At 38.3% G+C, this 22,383-nt stretch overlaps 1 protein-coding gene across 3 annotated transcripts in view; it reads right to left on the reverse strand.

The window, feature by feature from the left end:
- LOC142406580 (macrophage mannose receptor 1-like) overlaps positions 1-22,383 on the reverse strand; it is a 65,623-nt gene that overhangs the window by 42,537 nt on the left and 703 nt on the right. For 2 of the 3 annotated variants that reach the window (XM_075495523.1, XM_075495522.1), the window contains exons 2-7: positions 18,719-19,120; positions 17,053-17,226; positions 13,398-13,562; positions 10,134-10,247; positions 7,587-7,733; positions 568-750 (exon numbers count right to left, since the gene is read on the reverse strand). In XM_075495523.1, the coding sequence (XP_075351638.1) occupies positions 568-750; positions 7,587-7,733; positions 10,134-10,247; positions 13,398-13,562; positions 17,053-17,226; positions 18,719-19,120 (1,185 nt within the window). Of the gene's footprint in view, positions 1-567; positions 751-7,586; positions 7,734-10,133; positions 10,248-13,397; positions 13,563-17,052; positions 17,227-18,718; positions 19,121-22,383 lie in introns of those variants that run through there. The other variant, XM_075495524.1, reaches the window with a different exon arrangement.

The raw sequence follows: 22,383 nt of genomic DNA on the forward strand, positions 1-22,383 counted from the left end.
CAAATGTGTGCTAAGGAACCAAGCACCTCAGTACCATATTCAATTTGGGGCACATCTGAATCCACATACTGGGACAGACAGCTTCCTTTTTGCAGAAGAAACGCAAGCAGCATGACTTGAAAAATAAGGACATGGCAGTGCTGGTAATAGGACCCAGATCTTCCCAAACTGTCTTTGACCAACAGACTTTGCTTCCCCTCATCTACCTTTGCAGACCAATAGTAAAAATCCTTCCAGCTTCTGAAAAGGTTAAAAATTGTTTTAATCTGTATAAAAGGAGGTAGCAGCAGACCCGAAGAAATAGGAGTTTGGGGTTGATGCAATTCACAACACTAACCACAGCTTTTCTGTGATGGTATAGTTTGTTTGGTTTTCTTGCTCTTATTGTGTTTTTTTTCTTCCAAAGATTTTTTAAATTTAAAATTTAACTTCTTCTGCACCCTGTGATCAGGACAATTATTTTTTTTAAACAGTATCCTCTTTTTATTAATAGGTAAGGCACATTCAAAACTTTTTATTTTCTTCGTATAAATATATATATATATGTTATTGTAAAAAAATACTCACGGTACCCAAGCTGAGAAATAACAAAGCTGTACTCTTCAACATTATGGATGCTTGCCAGATCCCCATCCTCTTTCCTGCAAGATGTTAAGGCATCTTTCCATATTTTGGGGTCCCTGTGAATTATGTAACAGTGACCAGCATATGACATCCATTGATCAGGACATCTAATAGGCACATTAGTTTCTGAAAAGAAAAATTACCATGAAGAGTTTCAGAATTCTGTTCTTAACTAAAGACTGCAAATCACATAAGGAAAGATTTAACAAACAAAGTAATTACATATTTTCTTCATGAAGAACAGCAGAGCTGAAAAATATGTACAGAGATAATAATCTGCATGCATGATTAGAAGCTGAAACTTCCAGATTTTTTTTAAAGAACACTACAGTTGCAAACAAGTGCTTGCGTCTTGTGAAAAGACAGAATTAAAAATTACCATAATATAGTACCAGTTTTGACTTTTATATGCATACATACATACTAAAAGGTAACGTCTGTAGAGCTGTGCTTTATCATTTTCCTACACTTATGTCAGCATTTCTGTTCCTCCTTCATGCTGTATAGCTATATGTTAACAACTTGGGCTTACAAAACATATTTATGAGGGTAATTTTTTTTCCCAAACCTTAGGCAATTTATGGGTTAGCCCCAGAAAAAATAATTGGTTCTACAGGATCATGAGACAACCCAAATAAGAATACTGCTTTTAGGAATCCATTTGAAAGCTTCATTGAGAAAATTATGCTGTCAAAGTAAATGATTTATGCTTAAAACTTGTTTTTAGAAGTTCAACAAAACAGTACCAGAGTACTGCCAACAACCACATTGCTGTTCAGCAAACAATTCAGCCTTGGGAGGAGTGCCACCCGGACATATAATAAACAGAGTGTTGCTGTTGTAGAAACAAATTATAATTCTTGCAGCACTTTATTTATAATCAGCAGATGGGTTTAGCAAACACCAATATATAGAGCAGAACAAGGACAGCAGGTTTGCAGAAATTCTGTTGGCAAAAAAAACTTGTGTATGTCAGGGAAGGAGAAGCAATGTGTTTGTGTATGACTATGGAAATATTTAAGTAGTCATCCAAAGTCATGACCAGTCAGGCCCAGGTTGCAAGCACATATCCTGTTTCAACTGGAATATGCTGATGATTAGTAGGTACTTAGTGTCACAACACAGATTTCTAGCACAGCTATAAACAGTCTGCTGTTTGCAGACCTGCCTCAAAAAAGTGCTAGCATGTTCTCACAAAGTTTAAGTAAAACTGAACTTTGCCAGCCCAGGACAAGGGGCTCAGTGCTTGGTCAGAGCCCTGTCAATCCTGCCACAGGAGAGGAAGAACTGGAATAGAGAGTGGGGGAACCCCGGAAAAACAAACTGAATGTATGTGGTCATGTTGGGAGAAACAAGAGAGGCCAGAGGTGGCAAATGCTGTTGTAGAAGTTAGTTTGATGTTTCACACAGCTGCCTAATTTGTTCTATGTCTGGCCTCAGCTCTGAGCATATGCATTTTACAGTGCTTTGCTATAACAGTCAGAGAACTGCTTTGAAATTATTTGTGAACTTGTTTGTGAACAGAGAAGGACTTGTGGGTGATGTGATGGTTGGAGGCTGTCTTGGGCATAGCGATCACAAAATGATAGGTTTTGATTTTTGGAGAAGTAAGGAGGGGGGTCTGCAGAACTCCCACCTTGGACTTCCAGAGGGCAGACTTTGGCCTGTTTAGGAGACTGGTTGACAGAGTCCCTTGGGAGGCAGCCCTAAAGAGCAAAGGAGTCCAGGAAGCCTGGACATTCTTCAAGGAGGAAATCTTAAAGGCACAGGAGCAGCCGAAAGACGAGCTGGCAGGGAAGAAGATGGGCCTGGCTGAACAGAGAGCTTTGGCTGGAACTCAGGAAAAAGAGGAGAGTCTACGACCTTTGGAAGAAGGGGCAGGCAGCTCAGGAGGACTACAAGGATGACATGAGGTTATGCAGGGAGAAAATTAGAAGGGCTGAAGCCCAACTAGAACTTAACCTGGCTAGTGCCGTAAAAGGCAACAAAAAATATTTCTATAAGTATATTAGCAACAAAAGGAGGGCTAAGAAGAATCTCCATCCTTTTTTGGATGTGGGGAGAAACATAGTGACAAAGGATGAGGAAAAGGCTGAGGCAAAAAATGCCTTTTTTGCCTCAGTCTTTAATAGTAAGACCAGTTGTTCTCGGGGTACCCAGCCCCCTCAGCTGGAAGACAGGGACAGGGAGCAGAATGAAGCCCACATAATCCAAGGGGAAATGGTTAGCAACCTGCTACACCACTTAGACACACACAAGTCTATGGGGCTGGATGGCATCCACCAAAGGGTACTGAAAGAGCTGGCAGAAGCGCTCACCAAGCCACTTTCAATGATTTATCAGCAGTCCTGGCTAAGCAGGGAGGTCCCAGTTGACTGGAGGTTAGCAAATGTGACACCCATCTACAAGAAGGGCCAGAAGGAGCATCTGGGGAACTACAGGCCTGTCAGTCTAGCCTCGGTGCTGGGAAAGCTTATGGAGCAGATCATCTTGAGTGCCATCACACAGCATGTACAGGACAACCAGGTGATCAGGCCCAGTCAGCATGGGTTTATGAAAGGCAGGTCCTGCTTGACTAACCTGATCTTCTTCTACAACAAGGTGACCTGCTTAGTGGATGAGGGAAGGTCTGTGGATGTTGTCTACGAAGACTTTAGTAAAGCCTTTGACACTGTTTCCCACAGCATTCTCCTGGAGAAAAGGGCTGCTCATGGCTTGGACAGGTGTACTCTTCCCTGGGTAAAAAACCGGTTGGATGGCCGGGTCCAAAGGGTTGTAGTGAATGGAGTTAAATCCAGTTGGCGGCCGGTCACAAGTGGTGTCCCCAGGGCTCTGTGTTGGGGCCAGTTCTGTTTAATATCTTTATCACTGATCTGGACGAAGGGATCGAGTGCACCCTCAGTAAGTTTGCACACGACACCAAGTTGTGTGGGAGTGTTGATCTGCTTGAGGGTAGGAAGGCTCTGCAGAGGGACCTGGACAGGCTGGATCGATGGGCCGAGGCCAATTGTATGAGGCTAAGTGCCAATTGTATGAGGCTAAGTGCCGGGTCCTGCACTTGGGTCACAACAAACCCATGCAATGCTACAGGCTTGGGGAAGAGTGGCTGGAAAGCTGCCTGGTGGAAAAGGACCTGGGAGTGTTGGTTGACAGCCAGTTGAATATGAGCCAGCAGTGAGCCCAGGTGGCCAAGAAAGCCAATAGCATCCTGGCTTGTATCAGGAATAGTGTGGCCAGCAGGACTATGGACAAGCTGTACTTGGCATGGGTGAGGCTGCACCTCGAATACTGTGTTCAGTTTTGGGCTCCTCACTACAAGAGAGACATTGAGGTGCTGGAGCGTGTCCAGAGAAGGGCAACGAAGCTGGTGAAGGGTCTGGAGCACAAGTCTGATGAGGAGCAGCTGAGGGAACTGAGGCAGTTTAGCCTGGAGAAAAGGAGGCTGAGGGGAGACCTTATTGCTCTCTACAACTACCTGAAAGGAGGTTGTAGTGAGGTGGGGGTCGGTCTCTTCTCCCAGGTAACAAGTGATAGGACAAGAGGAAATGGCCTCAAGTTGCACCAGGGGAGGTTTAGATTGGATATTAGGCTAAATTTCTTCACAGAAAGTGTTGTCAAGCATTGGAACAGGCTGCCCAGGGAAGTGGTTGAGTCGCCGTCCCTGGAGGTATTTAAAAGACGTGTAGATGTGGTGCTTAGGGACATGATTTAGTGGTGGACTTGGCAGTGTTAGGTTAACAGTTGGACTTGATGATCTTAAAGGTCTTTTCCAACCTAAACGATTCTGTGATTCTACTCTATTAAAAAAAAAAAAAAAATCCAGGCTTATATGCACCTCCAACACACTTAGTGCACCCTTCTGCAAACTGTAAACACTGAATAGAACAGCCATCAGCAGTTCAGACATGGCTACAAAGACAGATACAAAGGTATGTATTCCCCAGAGAGTCTGTGAGAGTCTCTTTTGCAGACCAAAGAAGACTGTGAGACTATTACTGTAAACACTAAAGCAGCTATGGGAGGGTGGGAGGCTCTTTTGCTTGTAAATCCAGTAACACCAGGGAATTTGTTGCAGGCCACAAACCAAGAAAAGCAGTTGACAGTCTAGTTGCTTTGGTGCAACTCTTATTGAATTACATAGCTGGGGATTTCTCAGTAAGAGAGTGTCTTCAGTTCTTCTTTTCCAGTACTCAGCAAAAATGAACTCTGTGCTTCCCTACTGTCCTTTTAAAGAAAATACGTGACAACACAAAGCCATACAAGCTATTTTTCATCCTAATGGAAACAAGTACTACTCCCTGAATTTCATTTGACTTAAGAAAAAGAAGCAATGCAAATTAAAACAAATAAGATGTAACAAAGGAAATCACATTAATGTGTAAAAAATATTATCCCAAATGTCAAGCTGATGAATTTACTGAGGAATAGATCAAGATACAGAAATGAAGTTTCTAAGCCTAAAATAGTTATTCCTCAAACAAAGAGCCAATACTTTTGTAAACCATAAGCTTGGCTTCCTGAAGTCTGAAGATCTCACAGTGATTGACCTGGGTTAGTCTAAAAGCATGAAAGTGGTAGCTGAAGTTTGTATCTTGATTCAGGCATTCAAATTTCTCTCTCACACCCATTCTCTGTGGTCTCTCAAGAGATAGCTCACACAGCAGTCACAACAGTGACACTAGGAGCATTTATTTCATCTAATCAAATGTTTTAGGAAATATTTGGAAACTTAATACTTTAAGATCACTACACCTTGTAGGATTGGTATGAAATCTATTTTGGCAGTCACTTGGTGGAGGCAGACAGACAGACAGTCTTTCTTTAGAAAATTAAGTAAAAAAATAAGCAAGTTTTGTAGGTGAAATGAACAGGTTCCTATTAATCCACTTTGCTGTATTACAGGGCAAATGCTTTGAAGCCCTAAGATTCTACATCACTTAGATGCATACAATGATGTGGCCCCCTACTGGAAAAAGCACTTCTGCTATGAAAAAACCTGTACAGCTGTTGGCTTCATTAAAATCTTCATCTGCAACAAAAATAAATATTCTGTAAAGATTTTTCTCTACTTTGTTTTAGATACAAGCATGATTATATTCTGTTGTAAAATGTTCTTCTGTCCTTGCATACTGCCTTGTTAGACTCAATTGTAATGTCTAGGGTTAAAATGTCAAAGGATTGCCCATTTTTAATGTTAACTGCACAACTAAGTGCATGTATGAATTTGCAATTAATTCATGTCTTGACTCGGGAGCCCTAGTCAGGAAAATATCATCCGCCATGAGTTTTCCTTTACATCATTAAAAGCTGAGGGCACTTAACACCTTGCATGATCGCATGCTTATTCCTTTTATGACTTCCCCCCACGGGATATTTTGGAAAATATTTTATGAAGTGAAACACTGCCAAACTCTGGTTAATCTATCACCATGTTTACTCAGCAATTTCTGCACGATTGAAAACTTTTGTCTCATTTCTGTTCTTCCTCCAAATTACTGGTGAACTGGGGTGGGGGAAGAATCAAAAGCCTAATGCATAAGAAATAAATGGCCATTCGACTCCCCAAACTAAAATTAAATCTAAATAAGACAGAAGCCAGCATTGAAATGATAGTATATTTATAGGCATCAGTGTTTAAGAACTAATGTATGAAACCTGAAAAGCTGAGCAGTAGCCAACTGAACAATGTAAGACAACCTATATAACTTAAACTATGTGGTTATCAGCTATATACAAATACTAACAAAACTTTACATCTTCATTTAGGAAAGAATTAAAATATGCACTGAAGTCCTTCTCAGCAAAGGCAACCAATAGGATTGATTTCAATACTGAAGTATTAATTTAATTAAGTATTAAATATTGATCTCAATATTTAATTAATGAGACACTAGCTCATTCTTGTGGTTTTTTTCTCTTAGCAATAAAGCAAAACAAATTAGGCAGAACTCTCTGTCCTAAGTGTTTTTGACTGGACTGGTTATATATTGGCAAAAGCAGGAAAAACATTTAAAAAAACATGGTTTTTAAGCCAAATGTCAAACACTGAGTTTCCAAAACATCTGGTTTGCCAATAATGCATATTAATAAATGGACTGGAAATCCAATGATGGTTTAGCTTTCTGCTTCTAAAACCTATACAAAATAATGTCAGTGGATTTAAGAGATACCTGTATGTCCTGGAAAAAGAAAGAAACTTGGAAATAACAGAAAGAAGGAGTGATGAAACAAAGGAATAAGTTACAAGGTTTTTATAGTACACAGAGAGATAATAAGGACATGCGTCTAAATAAAGCTATGAAAACTTATCTGTTTTGTCTTTCCTATGTACATTAGGCAAGTGTCAGAATTACATTTCTTCTGAAAAAATGTCATATATATAATTTAAATAATTTCATAAGTTAAATAGTTTTAATATATATACAAATAAATAATTTTATAGATCTCTAAATAAATATATGTCTATTTATATAGATATATAAAAATTATTTAACTCTCTCAAAAGAATTTTTAAAAATTCCTCTAGCCCACTACCAACTTGTACTCACAAACTTACTCTATTTCATAAGTAGTAAAAATGACAGCAAGAAGAAATTGACTAATTTCACTGAGTACATGGGGCTTTAGATAATTACGTCTTTTTTTTTTTAAACATTAAATTATTTCTCTTTTTATTTTATGAACAAAATCTGACAGTTCTGCTTGTTTTTGGAAAAGAGAACTCCACCATTTCTGCAATTTAGAACTCAAAGCTACTGAAGAAAGATTACTATACAGGAAGTAGGGAGGCCAGAACAAAAAGGAAGTACACACTGTTCACTTTTACAGGGAATCTTGGTCAAGCCACAGTCTGCAGAGACCTTTGCTTGGTTTTACCATGTGCAATAACAAATACGTATTAGAATTACAGATAAAAAGCACTGGTCATTAATAATTTGTTGAGGGTTTATTACCAAACCTACCTGTAGGAATAATGAAAGATTCTAAAGTAGCATTTCCTCGTTTACAAATATAGCCAAGTTTCTGATTGCATTCCCGAGTCTCCCACTTAGCACCTTTGCCAGGATTTAATGCTGCACATGTTTTTCCAGGTTCTGGAGAAGGATGGCCTTTAAAAAAAAAAAAAAAAAAAAAAAAAACCAAAACCCAAAACAACCACTCAACAACAAAGTATAAGCACATCATGGTTACCCTCCCAATTATTCTCACATTTTAATCTGTTCCATGCTTTAATTATAAGATACATTAACATATATATAATTGTGATTCTCCACAGTCCTTTAGACTGAACGGTTCATTCCTTTAAGATTTTTTCACAGCAACCACAAGTTGAGATATTTATCCAGTTCACAATTTAACAGCCTCTTCACAGGTTTAAAGTCTTGATGGAAAGTATTACAGTCCACCTATTTTGTTTGGGTTTTTTCCCTTTCTAAACAAAGAATGTCTAAACTCCAGAGCACTATCTTTAGGTGAAAAAACTCTTCAGAAAGCTAGTCAAATTCTATACTTAGTATAACAGTAAAGACAGAAAAATAATAAGTAATTATTTCGCTAATGTGAACTTCTTGTCCACTTGTCTAAACTATACAACAATAGCAGGATATTTGGATATTTTCAGTTAAAGATTAGCATTAGCACTAACAGGAACATCTAGAAGGAAAGTAGAATGTGTAGAACAGAACAAATTTCTGCAATAAACCAGATGAACTTTTCAAGATCTGGTCTAATCTGGTCTGGTCTAATGATTAAACTTAACATGGATTTTCTTTCATTTCTGAACACATGCCACTATACTACATAACAAGCAAGTGTCAGTACTGCTCAGCAATAAACACAGCAAAACAATATTTTTTAGTGCGCAGGATTGTTCACTGAAAATTTTCTTATATCATTATGATTTTATTACCTTAGATTACAGTTAGTCTTATATTTGCAGTCATGTTATATCTTCTTCCCATAGGAGAAAAAGCTAATCTTACTTCAAAAATACAGAATTTAAATTGTTTTAATGTACAAAAAAAGTTCAGCTGATGGCAGTTAGCTCTCCCAAATGCCTAACCAGCATAATTTTAGTTTAAATGTTGATAACTTAGTTCCCATGTTTTTCTGTTATTTAGTTAGAGCTAGTGTGGTGGAAGAATATGCAGCTTCCACAAATTCTTTTAAAATATACTAGTGGATGAACAGCCAGCTTTTGAATATCCAGGGTAATGGGGATGAAATAGAGGTAGGATGACCGAAGTGAAGTCATGAAGGAGATAGCACAAATATAAAATAGGTTATATGGACTTAAGAGCATTACCTTTGAATGAAATTAAGAAACATAAGGAGTTAAAGATAAATAGAGCCCATTTTGGTTACACCAAAACCCATCTAATTCTTTACAGGACAGCTGAGAGCTGTCTGCACTTTTAATAACCATTAACAGCTCCCCTCACCACTTTGGCACACCTCACAATCCATTTCCCCCCACTCTTCATTACATGCAGATCCTCATCAGTGCACTTGGATGACAGACCTGTAAATACCTTCACAGCAACTTGCAGTTCAGCCCATCTGTTTGCCTTGTGTGCTCACTCCATTGGAGAGCTATTTATAAAGTAGTCCAATTCACTCTTCAAAGCTTACCTACTCAAGAAGTTTGTCCACATAAAATGTGGCCTTACCTACACAAGGAAGCCATGGATGATACAATGGAGCGTGCATTTATAGTTACTGCAGATTAAATACATGTGACATGCCCAATGAAGATAAAGAAGAGTATTTACACTGCATAACTTCAGACATCTACTTTAAATTAGTCTAAAAAAGGCTTCCTGAATAGCCAGTGCAAGGAAACAAGGGTCCTGCAAAAAGACACCTTAAAATAGGCACTCTGAATAGTAAACCAGAAAAGCACCTCTTCTTCACCATGTACACAGATGGCATAGGAGACTGGCTTTTTATAACAGCACCAGAGTTCAACATCTCAACTACAGGTGTGAAGTAGCTGGGTTTGCTTTTAAGTAGACTAGCCTAACATGCTCAGTTTGATACATGTTACTGCCATGGGTAGGTTAATCCCAAATGAAAATGAAAATCCAATCTTTAAGCAAATTATCAAAACAAATTGGAAAGGAAAGGAATTTAAAAAAAAAAAAAAAAAAAACATACACTGACCAGTCTAATCTCACAAATGAAGATACCTGTACCATCAGATTTATTCTAAATTCATATAGAAATAAAGTAAATTAAGAAGATATACAAATGAAGTGTAAATAGATGACTTTTAAAACTTTCCTCTGGATTTTGAGGTTACAATTTCCATTGTGAATAATATATTAAGCCCAGTGTGTATCCCTAGCATAAGGGCTGTTACTCACAGTGTTTATAGCCACAGTCAGAGTCTTTCAACATCAAAAAACAAGCTCACTAATTGCAGGAGAATAGAGTACTAGAAAAGAAATATGTTACACGATGACCAAATTTTTGCCTTTTAAACTGAGTAGCAACATATTTAACCTTACCTGGAACCCAATTTAAGTATCGAAAAGGAGCACCACCAACCCATTGCCATCCGCTGTTGAAATTCAAACTGTTAAGACCAAACCAGAGAGCAGAACTCAGTCTGCCAGTCAAACCTAGATAACAAAGAGAGATACTGGAAGTGCACAGCAAGAGCAAACACTTTCTCAAAACTTGAGAACTGAATTCTAGCTAAACCAACAGCTTCTCCTTTTTCCCAGTAAAAGTTTAACAGCTTTTAACTTTTCAGGTAAGGTGGCTATGCTAAACCTGCAAAACATGTCACCTTACATGGGTCTCTCTAGTTTTTACAGTTTTCACATTTTTAGGTGTGGAGAATTTTATTACAATAGAAAACAAAATTACACTTCTGCATGCTCTTTATAAACCAATGATCATAAATATGAAACAAATTTTTTTCCAGAATTATAAAATATTAAATTGATAAACTTGCACAAAAGGTCACAAAACCAAAAATCAGTTTTCTAAAATGAAATGTGAATAGTTTCCTATTGTATATTTTCTCTTCCAATAAAATTAACAAATGTGAGTTTCAAATTTACAAAATACTGTAAAGTAAAAAAACTATTTGCATTTTATCAAACTACATTAAAATGCCATCATTCCAAACATCATCTTTTTAACAGCACATCATCTTGTACATTTTTCAGACTCATCTGATTTCACTTCTTTAGCCAATGATGTCAGGCTTCTAAAACCATTTCCAAATCAATCCTCCAGTTCTGAAAAGCACGTAGAAACATCATGCTTAAGTATGATCCTACTGAATTCTCTACCATTATTTATAGTCATTATTAATCAATTGTCTATCTCTGCCTTTCGTATAAGACTTGGAAGCCCAGTTGGATGACTGCTGATTTTTTTGAATTAAATGTATTTCTTCATAGCTCACAGAAAATCATTGCGCAACATATATTATTTATTTCTGCTTGTACCGATGGCGTCGTGCCAGTACGTGATTTTGCTCCACATATTTCAGTTGTCTTTGACACCATGATTATGGGTAGTACTTGAAGCATAGCAAGGTTAAAAGGAGGGATAGTAAGCACTGGAAAGGACTGGAATGTCATACCAGAGCCTGATTTGGCACCAACATATTAATGTGTTCCAGTACTACTTCTATACAAACAAGTTGTTATTAAGACAATCAAGAACTGAGCACGACAGGAAATCCTGGTTCTGCCAGGAGAGCTGTAGAATGAAAAACTGATTTTCACATACATTTGACAGCAATATCTACTAGTTTGCAATTAAAACACACCTACTAATATCTCACTTCTATATATCCGTGCCAGATTGCTCCCTTGAGCATTAATTTCAACAATAGTTTCATCACACTCAGTAAAAAAAGACCCATGTTTTGACCAAATGCTTAAATTGAAAAACAAAAGTTTAGACAGAACAGACTGTTCATAGCATTAAAAATACATTTATCATTCCTCTAAACTGGAGAAATATGGATTTGATGGATGGACTATTAGATGGATAAGGAATTGGCTGGATGGCTGCATCCAAAGAGTTACAGTCAATGGTTCAATGTCCAAATAAAAACAGTAACAAGTGCTGTTCCTCTAGGGTCTGTATTGGTACCAATACTATGAAATATCTTCATCAATGACATAGACAGTAGGATCAAGTGCACCCTCAGCAAGTTTGCAGATGACACCAAGCTGAGTGGTGCAGCTGATACACTGGAGGGAAGGGATGCCATCCAGAGAGTCCTTGACATGCTTGAGGAGTAGGCCCATGTGAACCTCATAAAGTCCAAGACCAAGTGCAAGGCCCTGCACCTGGGTCAGTGCAATTCCCAATATCAGTACGGACTGGGGTATGAATAGATTGAGAGCAGCCCTCTGGAGAAGGACTTGGGGATACTGGTGGATGAAAAATTGGGTATGAGCTGGCAATGTGTGCTTGCAGCCCAGAAAGCCAATCGTATCCTGGGCTGCATAAAAAGAAGTGTGGCCAGCAGGTCAAGGGAGGTGATTCTCCCCCTCCAGTCCACTCTCATGAGACCTCACCTGGAGTACTGCATCCAGATCTCAGGTCCCCAGCACAGAAAAGACACGGACCTGTTGGAGAGGGTCCAGAGGAGGGCCATGAAAATTACCAGAGGGCTGGAACAACCCTCCTGTGAAGAATGCCTGAGAGAGTTGAGGTTGTTCAGCCTGGAGAAGAGAAGGCTCCAGGGACACCTTATCACAGCCTTTCAGTATATAAAAGGGGCTTATAAGAAAGATGGAGAAAGACTTTTTACTAGGCCCTGTAGTGACAGGACAAGGGACAATTGTTTTAAAATGAAAGGGGGTACATTTAGATCAGACATGAAATTTTTTTACAGTGAAGGTGGTGAGACACTGGCATGGGTTGCCCAGAGAAGTTGTGGATCCCCATCATTCGAAGAGTTCAAGGTCAGGTTAGATGGGGCTTTGAGCAACCTGACCTAGTGCCAGATGTCTCTGACCACAGCCAGGGGAGTGGACTGGATGATCTTTAAATGTCCCTTCCAACCCAAACCATTCTCCGATTCTCTGATTCTATGAACTTACATAGTACAACTTATGGCATAGAAAAGTTTATCTTCCAACTGATGTAACATATTCAAAATATTTTCTAATCTATTTAATAGATGAATTAGTGGACTACTTCATGAGTGTACATAGGCTAAGAAGGTAATAAAAAGGAGAGTATCTCATTGCAGAATGTAAATGTATTCAGGCACAAATTCAGGACTGAATTTTTTCAGAGAAGTTTTGAAATTACTTCAAAAACACATTGAAGGAGACTGAAAATAAAACAATCTATTTGTAAGTCCTTTTGTTTATTAGTTTTTTCTTCTTTTTCATATTTTAGCACATACTGATGATACGACAACTTTAAAGAGATAGGCCAAAAACACTGACTAGTACACACAATGAGTAGAGCACAAAAAGGATGCAATCTTGGTATCTGCATCTTTGGTTTACAAACTGTTTTGCATTTTTCTGCATTCCAACATTCATTCTTTATTGCTTGCATTACTTAATTGCTCTTTTTATGTTACTGTAAGTTTCTGGCAATATTAAATCAGGATAATCAAAAAATCTGTCCAATTTTTCCAGCTGAATCATTCAAGATAACAACTTAAATCTACTAATTACCAGAATTGAACAAATATCCATTTTCAAGATGGAACATGCTATATAAGTGTCACTGCTACAGTAACGTACTTTAAAAAAAAAAAATGATGGGTAATATTACCCTACCTGTCAGATATGTTTGTTCATGTAACTCTGTGATGCTTAATAACTCTGCATTCTGTTGTTGACAGCTTTTTCTTGCCTGGTGCCATTTCAGAGCTGCCTCAGAGTTTATCTGGTACTGGACATTTGTTAAAGGATCAGTATTCCACAACAAATCAATACTATTAACTGTAGGGAGAAAAAGAAATGCTGTAACTGATCATGAAGATGGAGTCAGAAAAAATATAGAATAAATCGCTTAGCAGAAATACACAAACCGAACAACTGCAATAGACAACTGGTTTGAAAGGACTCCTGAGGCTCTCTGATGTGTTAGTAAATCCAGGGCAGAGCTAAACCATGACAGCCGTGTTGGACAGTACACAGGTAATGAAACAATGTCACCATTTTCTCTGGTATAACAAAGCTGCTGTTTAAGATAGAAAAGGAGTGGCTGAAGTCATGCTAAAAGAGTTAATTTCTCACTGTGGAGAAAAAGACTAAAAACTTATAGACTCATGCTAGTTAAGGTGTACATCAAGGTGACCACTCTTCTGAGATAAGAAACCCCAATTTTTTTTTACAAATTTTGAGTACTATGTAAAGCGGCTATGGATTTTCTTACTGTGACAGAGGTAATCAGACCCAAGCACTGAACACAAAACTTACATTATCAGCATCCATCTCACCTTGTCCTACAGTTCTTCATTTGTCTTATGCATGTATCTGACACCACCATGCTTTCTTCTCTGCCACATGACCTGACTGTGATCTCCTTGAATACCTGAACTTGGGACTTTTAGGCAATGCCAAAACAGTGAAAACGTCATCCAGCAGGGCCCAACATTAGGAGGGCCACACTCCTTACACTGCTGCAGCCTCTCCTGGCTCATCTCAGTTGAATCCCCACATCAAGCAACAGATAATGGTGTGATCATGCTCTGCCAGAAATGGAACCTACCAGAGGCCCTAACACTGAGCAAAATATTACTCCATAAAGAGATCAAAGTTGCATGACAAAAGCAGAATATAGCAGAGGTCACTGTATGTCTGCTGACAATGGGAAAATGACTGAAATTCCTGCAGCCTGTATCAGAGTTTCTGAAGTTGCAAGCTGTGAAAAATTTGAGAGAAAGAGGTCTTTTCCTTTTCCGAATTCAGAGAGCTCAGAAAACCTAAGTGTGCAAATAAGAGGAAAACAGTACAATAAACAAAACTCAGGACAAAGGATGATACATGTTAAATGTCAGCAGGTCAGTAACCAGTTCCACTTTTTCCTGTATTATATCTGATAGTCTATAGATATATGAAGTGCTGCTTTTCAAATTAGCCTTAGAAAACAAAAATCAAACATAAACTGCTGTAATGTTGACATTTGACTAAAAATGGGAACTTTCATCTGATTGTCATTATCCACAAACCAACTTCTGTCCAAAATATCTTATGACTATGAGAAGGCAAAATTTCTTTGCTACACTATGTTCTTCAAGACCATAAATTCCTATGCATAAACACAAGCCTGGAATAAAATATAGACTGCAAAAATATTAGAATCTATAATTCAATAGAGAAAGCTGGCTCTGACTTGATAGAAAGGGTTTTGTAAGTCTTGTACATTTATTACAAAGGAAGAGGTAAACAAGACTATTTAAATATTTCTTCCTTCTCTGCACTTTTTGTTTCCTTCCTAGTCAGCCACAAGTTTTATGCGTCATTTATAAGGCTTTCTAAATTCTTCACAGAAATTCTAGCTCTTTCATCTGTCACAGAAAGGGCCTCAATGGACTTTCGCCTGCTTGGATATAGCTATAGGCATACCTCATGACTTACTCTCCTGGTAGTCTTACACTGTGCAACCTGTTTTCTTCCCCAAGCAACATACAACTCAAAAAGACACAGTGTAACCTGTAAAGAAGCAGTATTTCCTAGGCTACTAAAAATTGTCTGATGTAGCAACACTACCCTGTTTCTTACTGTGGGATTTAAGTTTCTATTGTCACTGTATCAGCATCTCTTTTTAAAGCATCAAATAAAGGGTCATACTCACAATTGTTACATCCACTAGTCAAATTTCTACACCTCTATTGAGTATAGTAACTGTTACAAGTATAGTCTTATGCCCTCTTCATTTTGGAGAACATTTGAGCCAGCTTTGCTCACAATGAAAAAAAAGTGGCTGGTTCAATCATGATAATTTCACTGTGTGTTCAGGCTCCAGTATGAACAGCTGTAATAGTTTGCATCACATATTTTCATGTTGGAATTTTTGCTCCCCCAGACAGTTTAAGAAACAACAAACACTTTAATCTTATTAAATAAACTTTAACATGCAAAGACTTAAATGTTCTATGTTTAAAGGTGCTGTTGAAGTTTATTAACTTATCAGTCTCTCATGCAGTGCATTCCTCTTTCACAGGGCTGGCTAAAACTTCTGCTACCACAGCCTGACTCTCATTAAAATATATGACCCAACCTTGAATATTTTATAGCCAGTACTGAAGACTCAGGAAGGAAACATGCAGGCAATCAGCATAAATCAGCTTTTTCCAAAAACAATCACAGCCATCTGAATTGATTTCCTTGAATTATGCCACAGAATTAAACAAAATTTTAATGATGCCTCCTATTTGCTACACTCAAAGAACACTAGACAGGTAGCATTCCTAAGTTGATCTTGCGTGTGCTGTATTAATGGGATTGATATTCCCAACATGTTTTTAATATCTTGAAAATAATACTGGCATAGAAACAAAACCCATGCAATTTTTATTTGTCTGAAATAATGAATGCAACATTCATGGAAATCAGGCAAGGACACTAATACTTCATCACCAAACCAATTAAGATCAACCCACACTGTTTTCTTCACATCAAAGGAAAGACATGTTTTTCTCCTTAGCTCTGACTGCAGTCAGCTGGAGCTTTACAGCAAAACACAATAATAAAGAAGAAGAGAGGGAGAAGTGCTACCTCTTTCAGCATGACAGAAGAAGCAGCAGCTTGCAGACAAAATGCCTAGTACATATTTTACAGAAGTTCAGAGAAACTTTATTCAAATTTAAAAGAATTCAAATACATACAGGCATATTACTCCAATTTACTTAAAGTAATATCAACATTTCTAAATAAACTTCTATCTATTCATAATAATACAGTTGAAACTCTAACTATACTCAAACCAGGGAATAAATACGTCTCATTGATTTGAAATACAGAACTACAACATAGCACACAGATTTGGGAAATACTGGGATTTAGTGAAAAGTTCATGTAAGTTCCTTTGAGTTTAAAAGGCAATTCATTCTACAAAGTAGTCTTAATTTTCAATTAAGCTATATTCTAGCTTCCAGTTCTGCTGCATAAACTTTTACACAGCCTTTTGCATATACTAATGTAACGTCTTTACATCTAATTAACTTTCTATTTAAGTAAATTATGTAATTACAGATTCCAGCATATGATTAACACACTTTCACCTGGATGTAGTTGGTCCATTTTTTCTTTATGCTGAGCCCTATGTTTGTATATTTAAGCACTTCCTAAAAGGATAGCAGGCTGCATGGAGACAGAAAAATGCACCATTTCAAACTGTATTTTGTACAGCAAAGCACATAAGGACACCAATATTTCCAGGCAGCTGAATAACAGCATAGCAGAATCTTGAACATACAAAACTTACATTTCAATGGGCAAAATCCATATATCTTGTCAACATCAAAGTTTGAAGTGGTTCCACACCAGAACCAGCCATCTGATCTGCCAGCATCTGTGCAGTCAGCATACCACTTATCACCAAACTTAAAAGGGAATACACAAGGTGCTCCATTGGCATTTCCTTTCACTGTGTAGGTATCTAAGGAGACACAACAATTTAAAAATGTATAAGCAGTAATAAGCATGGGTTATATATCAGTTCCACTTTATGATCATATTATAGCATATTATAGCAAGCAGAGCTTGCTAGTTTAGTATACAAACTGTACTAGAATGGGGCATTGATAATTTTACTCTCTAAGTCCAAGCTGATACCCATGTCCGCAATGAGACAAACTTTTATTGCTGAAGGAGACCACTGACCAGAACTGACTGAGCCAAGACAAATACACTCCTGTGCTTAATTTTACATGCATAACAATCAAAAGTATAAAATCCACACAGTTAAGCAATTTTCCTTTTAAGCACAAACAACTGCTGATTCTTCTGTCAATAACCTACTCAATTGCTGACCATTTTAGACAGGGAAGAGCACGTATGTATAAACTTGAAAGATATATACCACAGAGTGACTCCAATATACTAAGCCCAAATAAAATTTCCATTGGCATCTAAAGATAATTTTTGTTTCATCAGAAACCTGAGTCGATGAAACTTACCAAAATAACTAAAGCTGTGTGTGCACATATAATGTGCATGCATTGATGGGCGGACATACAGAGGAACACTACTTGACAGGGACTGCTAGAGACATGACATACCAAGCTCACTGTCTCACAGAGCTGCTAGAAAATGAAGGAGGAAGGAATGGCAGGCCATTGCTCCATCTTCCCCTTTCCTCGTTTCACGTAATTTGCTTTGCTACGGTTCTTTTATTCTGGCTCTAGACCAAGGACTAGTACTGTAATCAGCCTTTGTGTAAACCCTAGAAAATGCACCCTTACCTCCTTCTGTGCCCATTTCTGTTTATCAAAGAATGGGAAGCCAAATGTATTCCAAGATACATACATACATGTATTTATGATAATTATGTATGTATGTATCATACATAAATTTTTCAAATTTAACTATTTAAATTATCTTATTTCTTCATCTAACACTTCAGCACCAACTCTGAGACTCACTTCAAACACCTAGGACGGCATCTTCAGTATCAGATTATATCATCTTCAGTATCAGATATATGATATCTTCTGGAGCTGAAGATATCAAGAGTTAATTAAAACCTTACAGCATAATTCATATTTGCTCCCCAAGGGGAAATAAAAAAACAAAACCACACACCACTCACACTACATCTTTCTGTACACACGTAAATAGTAAAAGCTATCATTAACTGTTGTGTAATAGTTATACATGTGTTCTGAATAACCATAGACTGGTTTTCCCCTCTCCAAATGAATCACTACCATGCATGGTTAATTATCTATCAGAACGCTGACAACTTTGATAAGCAAAATGAACCCCTCAAAAAAAAACATAAAACACACTCAAGTATTGCTGATTTCACCAGAAGTCACAGTCACTGATCATTAATGAGATGAAGGAAATTCTCCTACACTTCTAAATATTTTAATTAGATACACATAGAAATGAGTTTGAAATACAGAAATTAATTTACAGAACTTTACCTTCATAGCCTCGAGAACACAGATCGTCTGTGGTTCCGTAGACTTTCCACCTACTCCATAAACCAGATCCCTTGTACAGCATAATATTCCTTTCCTGTCTGTTTCCATAGTTGAAAAACAAATCTTCCCCTTGGATTGCAAAGAGAGTCTCATTTCTGCATTCCCATCGCTGAAGTTCACTAGCCTTGTCACAAGGATACAGAGTGATCGGAACCCAGTCTTTCTTCGAAGGCACTCCCAAGCACAATTTGAATGCTATGCTCATAAGCTGGTGATCTGAGACCCACCTGAATTTTTGTGACTCATTTTCTTGAACGCAAGGAGCAACAGTCACTGAATTAGAACTTTGAGCCAGTACACAGCGCTTGTGATCTTCATTATATATTAAGAAGATGCTAGTATCTGCAAGACAAAAAACACTGGAATCATTTGGTTTGAAGTATCTTACTACGTTAAATGAAATGTGAATCTGGATACTGCTCTTGGGGTTAAAATCTCATCATCTGTTCAGCAAAAGAAGGTGCAGTAGTCTGGTGGCCTACACCTGCTAAAGCAACTGCAGAATGCAACTAGTTCAGATATGAGGACATTTCAACTATTTTGCATTGGTGAAAGCATCTACACTCAAAAGTGCAAGGCAGCAGAGATGCAGATCTAGTGTCTCCTATAGCTTTAAAGCACGGGTTAAACTGAAGAGAAAACACACACTCGTGGTATTATTCCAAGCTGCACGGATGGGAGTTACTGAAACAAGGGAGCACGTACACCATGCACTGCAGATCCTGACACTGAACACTCCAGCAGCTTGATCCTGGCTCTCAGGCATGAGGAGATGACAACAGCCATTAAGTTCTTCAGGCTCCGTTTCCCCACAGTGGGGAGTTCTGTTCCTATAAGGTCTGCTAAATCCTTGAAGTCTTAACTGAGGGGAAGGATTTTTTTTTTAAGCTTTATACACAAGCTACTTTTAGGGCTAGAACAGCATATTCATTTTTCACTCAACTGCAGTAATCAGTGATTTCTTTCTCCTTTCTTACATTTCTCCGTTATGAATGAAATACTGACAACAGTGGGACTTGCCATCATCAGGTATGCCTCTTAATGACTTATGAAAATCTACGAGGCTCTTCATAGCTCCCAGAGTTATTTCTCCCTCTAAGTAAATAGTGCTTCACGGCATGCATTTTCATGTATTCAAGGTTTATTTCAAAATTGTAACCACTAGAAAAGTTTTTAGCATCTCTTACGCTTGGATGCACTATGGAGTGCAACACTTCTGAGCTGGCCTTGCACAAAGACTGAGAATTTCTCTTCTCTGATCCCCTTGAGATACATTTTAGCACAGTAACTTAATAGTTCTCTCTGATATTGGATTGCATAATGTAACAGGATGCACAAGGTCTTAAAACTGTATTTAAACTGGGCTACAAGCTAGGAAAGATAAATACTAATTTATGTGACTCTGGGGATTAAAGCTAATTAAAACCTTATTTATTGTAGTATATGATTACCAAATTAAACAAATTCCTTAAGGGAGAAATATTTAAGGGGAAAACAGGTTAACCACAGAAAATTTTCTCTTCTCTGCTGAGGCTCCAATATGGAAGTGATCACACTTATCTGCAGAAGAACAACCTGGGAACAAATAACCTCTCTCTCAGAGAAAGAGCTGATCTAGACTTATCTCATCCATGGTTCAGTTTCCTTCTCCTGTTCTTTGGCTTCCAACTCACTGGGAAGTAGTGTAAAACTGATGAGCACTGGAGAGAGAAATTGTTGCCTTTTGCCAATCTGTTTTACTCAGAGACAATACAAGGAAATGTATAATTATCACTGCTGGTGATGACTTTTTTATGCTGCTTTTCTACTAGCATTTAGCACAATGTTATTGTAAACTGATATATGCAATGCTTGCAACTCTCCTTTTCCTGAAATTTTATTTGAAGTTTCTGGGTAAAAGAGATGTCAGACGTTTTCACATGTGTGGAAAACATGCTGCCTGATCTTTCAGACTGCTAAAATAGTATTTGTGGCCTAAAATAACATTCCTTGTTTTAGGCAGCTTATGGTATTAAAGAGAGGATGATATGCACTTGAAAAAGGTACCCCAGAGTCAAAAGCCTGGATTGCTGCACCCAAGCCTGAAAGGGTGTAGAGTTTTGGCTTCAGAAACAGGGTTAGAAAGCTGAAAAAAGAGGTCTGGCCAGGGGGGGCGGGGGGAAGACAAATCTTTGGTTCTCTGCTTTTCTGACTACACCTTTACAAAGCCTTAGCAGTGTATAAACGCAACACGGCTGCCTATACAAGAGCCCCAGTGCACGCAGGGCTCTGACAGGGAATAATACACAGGTAAGCAGCTAAAGGGCCAACACAGCCAAGCAGGCACTGAAAACAAGTTGGCACCAAAACAGGAGGACAGAACAGGAGGTAGCAGGATGCAGGAGCAACTGTGGCTGAGACTGTAGTTGCAGGATTTCCTTCCCCTCAGAGTTGCTCCTGTCTCATCCATAACCATACTACAGGCTTGTAGCATGGTCCTGTGTTGCTCTAGTTTACAGCTTTATTTCTGTGTTTGTTCTGCCGCTTGGACACTAAAGAGGATTCCCATACAACACTTTCTGTGTGAGTTGTTAGATAGTCTAGAATAAGAAACAAGCCAGGTATTTGTGCAACACTTTCTATGTCCTGCCAACTCTTCTCTATAAACACCTGATACCGCTCCTGTCAACATGATGAGTTGTATCTGTAAAATGGGCTGAGCAGAATTACTTATACAACCATTAACTGTGTTTCACTGTTCTGTAGCAACATTTGTTATAGAGCTCCCATAGAGTGCCATTCTTCACTATAGATGAGCTGTAGGTGGTACACTTAAAGGTCTACCACAGCATGATCATGAGTAACCACAGTCTTGGTACTTTGAATTATACCAATTTCTAACAGACTAATCCATATTTTGAAAATTACTCCTGGAAGGAGGTTCTTTAAAATGCGTAGGAACATACCAGGCATAGGAACCAACTTACCTCACTGTTATAACGCATCCGGGGAGATCTAGCATCTTTTCCCTCAACTGTCCCAAGTAGATCCTAATAGAATTTTTCTCACAGGCTTTCATTTTTCTTCACCCACCACACTGTGACTATTTGCCTACCTCTGGCCCCAGCTTATATCCAAAGAATTGTACCATGCACTGTAAAATCTCACTGGCCAAATATCTTTTCCACAGTAGAGATTTCCAGTATGCCAACATAGCTTCACACTCTGCAGCATTTGCAAACTATCACAGATTATGCAAGTGTAAATCAAGAAGTAACTCATGAAGCCAGTGAAGCGCTACCAGTGTTAAACAGTAATGGAGAGCACCAGAAAAGCACACCAAAAGCCGGAAGTGAGAGATGGGGGAACAATAAGGCAGCAAGCAGGTAGGATGACTGTCTTCTCCATGCAGACTCTCGCTTACCAGATAGCCTACAGTGATTCCTGCTAATTACACAAAGCAAGAAAGGTTACAAGGCAGTGTTACAAAGTTGTGCTTCAGTAAACCTCAAACTGGAGAGCCGAGGATGCTGAGAGGCTTTCAGGAAGGGCAGATGCGAAACTTTCACTGAAAAATAGCAGTGTGCTGGAAATCACAGTAATTCTCAGAGCGAGAGAGTGCAAGC

The sequence above is a fragment of the Mycteria americana genome, chromosome 2 (assembly GCF_035582795.1).
Source record: "Mycteria americana isolate JAX WOST 10 ecotype Jacksonville Zoo and Gardens chromosome 2, USCA_MyAme_1.0, whole genome shotgun sequence".
Taxonomy (NCBI): domain Eukaryota; kingdom Metazoa; phylum Chordata; class Aves; order Ciconiiformes; family Ciconiidae; genus Mycteria; species Mycteria americana.